The sequence below is a fragment of the Bison bison genome, unplaced genomic scaffold, assembly GCF_000754665.1.
Source record: "Bison bison bison isolate TAMUID 2011002044 unplaced genomic scaffold, Bison_UMD1.0 scf7180017864080, whole genome shotgun sequence".
Lineage (NCBI taxonomy): Eukaryota > Metazoa > Chordata > Mammalia > Artiodactyla > Bovidae > Bison > Bison bison.
The window spans coordinates 3,784,387-3,789,061 of NW_011494652.1; the positions used below are offsets into that span (position 1 = coordinate 3,784,387).

The 4,675-nt window shown below is 51.5% G+C and overlaps 1 protein-coding gene across 1 annotated transcript in view; it reads right to left on the reverse strand.

Annotated features, from left to right (window-relative positions):
* The window catches only part of LRP5 (low density lipoprotein receptor-related protein 5), a 90,132-nt gene that overhangs the window by 77,238 nt on the left and 8,219 nt on the right, over window positions 1–4,675 (reverse strand). The window contains exon 3 of the mRNA XM_010837822.1: window positions 1,323–1,520. Coding sequence (XP_010836124.1) covers window positions 1,323–1,520 — 198 coding nt within the window. The remainder of the gene's footprint in view (window positions 1–1,322; window positions 1,521–4,675) is intronic.

Below are 4,675 nucleotides of genomic sequence, written 5' to 3' on the forward strand. Positions count from 1 at the left end.
TATCGACTCTAAAGCTCACCCTTCACAACTGCCCGGATCACTCAGCTCTCCAAGGGCCTTGGTTCCCCAGGCCAGGCTGTGATCCAAGGACAATGGGAGGAAACGTTTCAGATCAGCTGGGGCACACGGCTCAGCTCTAAGAAGACGGAGAGGCACCGAGGCTTCCTGCCGTCAGTCAGGAGAGTGACCTTAGAGGTGGGTCTTCCAGCCACAGTCCCGCCTTCAGTGACTGAAGCTCCAGCCGGGAGCTTGGCTATAACCTCGGAATACACTCAGAGCCAGAACCCCCCAGCTAAACCCCTCCTACATTCAGACGCCCGCAGAAGTCTGTTCGCTGTCTCAGGCCGCCAGCATCTGGGGCATTTTGTTACACAGGAGCAGATGACCACGGCACACGGCCTGGATGAAATGTGGCAAGGCTGCCACCTCTTCACGTCTGCTCCAGCTGGTGTCTGCCTGTGTCTGCCGAGGTCTGGCCGCTGCATCCTCCCCATGCAGTGTCATCAGAATCCTGAGTGCCCACACCCTGCCCGCCTGGCCCAGGAGCCCGCCAGTGCAGGTTCAGGGTCTGTTCAAGCGGGAGAGGCCCCAAGACCTGGCACAGAGCCAGCAGGCAGGAAGTCAGTGAATAAACCACCCTTGACTGGTCAGGGCGGGCGGGTAGGCGGGCGGACAGGGCAGGGCTGGAGGTTTCCTACATGTAAAATGTCAAGAAGCAGGTAAGCTGTTAAGCTGACCAGCTGACCAGCAAGCCCTAACAGCAATTACCAACAAAGACAACACCCTTTTCATTCATTCAGCCTATTTTATTGAGCACCTACTATGCGTAAGGCCCTCTAGCCAGACAGGAATGCAGTGAACACAATTCTGGCCACGCTTCTGCCTCCAGAAGCTCAGTGCTGGGGGGAGGAAGGTGTGCAGAGAAGTCGTTACAACCCCATCAACTCCTGGGCCTGAGTCCACAATTGCTTATCTCCAATACTGAGACCCAAAAAACTCAGAAATTTGAAAGCGTTTTGGTGCTTTGGTGGCAAAACCTGGATGGGGACAGGGGCTCTTTATAGCTTTTTCCATCCCACTTAGAATGAACCGTCTACATTTGCCATAACATAGATACAGGTGCCTCCCCAGACCCTGCTCGGGTGGGATGTCAGATACGGCGTGAGCGCCACTACTGATCTCTGTCCTGAGGCGGCCTGCGTGCCTGAGGCCCCCAGGGTTTCAGGTGCAAGACCGTGGGCCTGAGTAGAGAAGGATCAACCAACGCCCAGCGGGGACTGGCCAGCCGGAGCGTAAGGGGAGGGCCCAGAGCCGGGACTTACCGGAAGGAGCCGTCCAGGTTGGCGCGGTGGATGAAGCTGAGCTTGGCGTCGGCCCAGTACAGCTTCTGCTCCTCCAGGTCGATGGTCAGCCCGTTGGGCCAGTAAATGTCCGAGTCCACGATGATCTTCCGGGTGCTGCCATCCATCCCTGCGCGCTCGATCCGCGGTGTCTCTCCCCAGTCTGTCCAGTACATGTACCTAACGAGGACAGAAACACTTGCTTTTGTTTGATTTTTGTTTCCTGTCTACATGAATGCAAGCATACGAAACAGAGACAATGAATCTGCCCGGAAATCTCATCCAGTGTTTAGGCCGTGGGGTATTACTACTTCCGATTTGCTTTCTAAGCAGTTAGTGATACGTATATTTTTTTTTGTCCAGGAAGCTTGTGGGTTCTTAGTTCCCCAACCAGGGGTTGAACCCACACTTTTGGCAATGGAAGTGTGGAATCCCCACTAATATATTATTTATTAATCAAAGTTGGATAATTAAATATCCTTGTTTCCACTTGTTCTCATTTAGCAATGTCTTCTGAGTATTCTCTTCTTCTTACTAATAGGAATCTTTCTTGTTCTTTTAATGGGAATTTTGTTGTTGTTTGGTCGCTAAGTCACATCCGACTCTTTTGCAACCCTGTGGCGGATAATCAAGATTGCTGGGAGAAATATCAATAACCTCAGATATACAGATGACACCATACTTATAACAGAAAGCGAAGAAAAACGAAAGAGCCTCTTGATGAAAGTGAAAAAGGAGACGGAAAAGTTGGCTTAAAACTCAACATTCAGAAAACTAAGATCATGGCATCTGCTCCCATCACTTTATGGTAAATAGATGGGGAAACAATGGAAACAGTGACAGACTTTATTTTTTTGGGCTCCAAAATCACTGCAGATGGTGATTGCAGCCATGAAATTAAAAGACACTTACTCCTTGGAAGGAAAGCTATGACCAACCTAGACAGTATATTAAAAAGCAGAGACATTACTTTGCCAACAAAGGTCAGTCTAGTCACAGCTTTGGTTTTTCCAGTAGTCATGTATGGATGTGAGAGTTGGACTACAAAGAAAGCTGAGCGCAGAAGAATTGATGCTTTTAAACTGTGGTGCTGAAGACTCTTGAGGGTCCCTTAGATTGCAAGGAGATTCAACCAGTCCATCCTAAAGGAAATCAGTCCTGAATATTCATTGGAAGGACTGATGCTGAAGCTGAAGCTCCAATACTTTGGCCACCTGATGGGAAGAACTGACTCATTTGAAAAGACCCTGATGCCGGGAAAGACAGAAGGCAAGGGAGAAGGGAACGACAGATGATGAGATGGTTGGATGGCATCACCGACTCAATGGACATGAGTTTGAGTAAACTCCAGGAGTTGATGATGGACAGGGAGGCCTGGCATGCTACAGTCCATGGGGTCGCAAAGAGCCGGACACGACTGAGTGACTGAACCGAACTAACTGGACTATAACCCGCCAGGCTCCATAAGTTATTTAAGTGATTCCACACTGAACATTTGCAGTTGCTTCTGATTTTTTCCTCCTATAAAAATGCTGTAAAGGAACTTCTAAAAGGCAGCTAAAACATGTATAATGGAATACTACTGTGTGCTAAAGAGAAATGAGCTATTAAGCCGTGAAAAGGCACGGAACAACACGAAATGCATATTAGTGTGAAAGAGGCCAGTGTGAAATGGCTGCATACTCTGGTGGAGACAGTAAAAAGATCAGGGGCTGCTGGGGGCTTGGGAAGGATGAATGAGTGGAACGCAGAGGATAGTAAAATGATTCTACAGGATAATACGGGACTTTCCCTGGTGGCTCAGTCAGTAAAGAATCTACCTGTAATGCAGGAGACCTGAGTTCCATCCCTGGGTTGGGAAGCTCCCCAGGAGAAGGAAATGGCAACCCACTCCAGTGTTCTTGCCTGGAAAATTCTATTTTCCAGGACAGAGGAGCCTGGCGGGCTACAGTATATGGAGTCCCAAGAGCTGGACAGGAAATTAGCGATGGACTAAACCACTCACCACCACAGGATAATACAATGGTGGATATGTGACATTAAATCTCTGTCAAAAGGCATTAAATGGTCATGGATACGTGGGAACTCTCTGTACACTCCTCCCCCCATTTTTTCTGTGAACCTAAAACTGCTTTAAAAAAAATAAAGTCTGTTGGGACTTCCCAGGCGGTCCAGTGGTTAAGACTCTGCACTTCCATCGCAGGGGGCTAAGATCACATGTGCCCTATTTATTTTGGTGTGGCCAAAATAAATAAATTATAAACATCTCAGTTATTCCAAGGTGGGCTATGGGTGATTCTGCTCTGCTTAACCATGATCGCAGGGTCTCCAGCCAGAACCCACAGCCTCTGCAGAGGCTTCCTTATTTGATGTCCCACCATGAGAGTGGAGAAGATATGCATGCATCTTGGGTGACGGGTTCAAACCCCACAGGGCCCAGCTGTCCTAGCAGGGTGCCCGCTCCATGCGGCCCTTCAGTGGAGAGCACAGGGGACCCACGCCGGCCTGGAGGGCACGCATCTCCTGGGTTCCTGGCCCCTTCGGCTCTGGGGGAGTCACAGGCCTCAAAGGGGCAGGCCCGTTCTCTGTCCATCAGCGTCTCTCCACAGTGAGGGGACAGGGCCTGGATTCCCCTCAAAAGGCCCCCTCCCACTTGAGGCCCATGAGACTCTCCAGCTGGTGTGGTTGCTCCCACACCCACTTCTGGGGCAACACAGAAAAGTCTTGAGCAATCAGCAAACCCCATCACCCTCAGCCTTAGTGGCTGCTTTAGAGACAAATGATTGGTTTACGCTGGGCAAACGGGCATCAGCCTGGAAGGGGTCTCCTAGGAGCCACCTGTCCTGTTGTGGGGGGAGTGGCCAGCCAGGGAGGGAGCTCAAGCCCAGACGGGGCCTGGAGGGGCTGTGGGACCCCAGGAGTGAAAACAGGTGACTTCACGGGCATCCTAGTTCCGTGGACCATGGGCTTCCCTTTCAGCTGCTTCTATTACCAATCAAGCTCTTCCCCCACCCCCCAGCTCTCACCTCCACATCGTCGGGGTAAAACCTCACCACAAACCCCGTGCTGCCGTCCACCAGGGACCAGCCAAGCCGGCAGGGGCGTGGGGGAGAACAGGTCCAGACTCGCCCTTTGGGGGTCTCTGTCCAGTGAGAGAGAGAAAACGACATGCACGTGGCTACCATTCCCCCCGAGACGGAGCTCCGAGGACCACCCCCATCTGTGAGGTCAAGCGACCTTGGGTGGGGCGCCATGTCAGAGCTGGTGCTGCCGGGCTGTGACAGATGATGAGAACGAGCTTGCGGGGGCTTCACGTGCAGCGAGGGGCCTGCCGT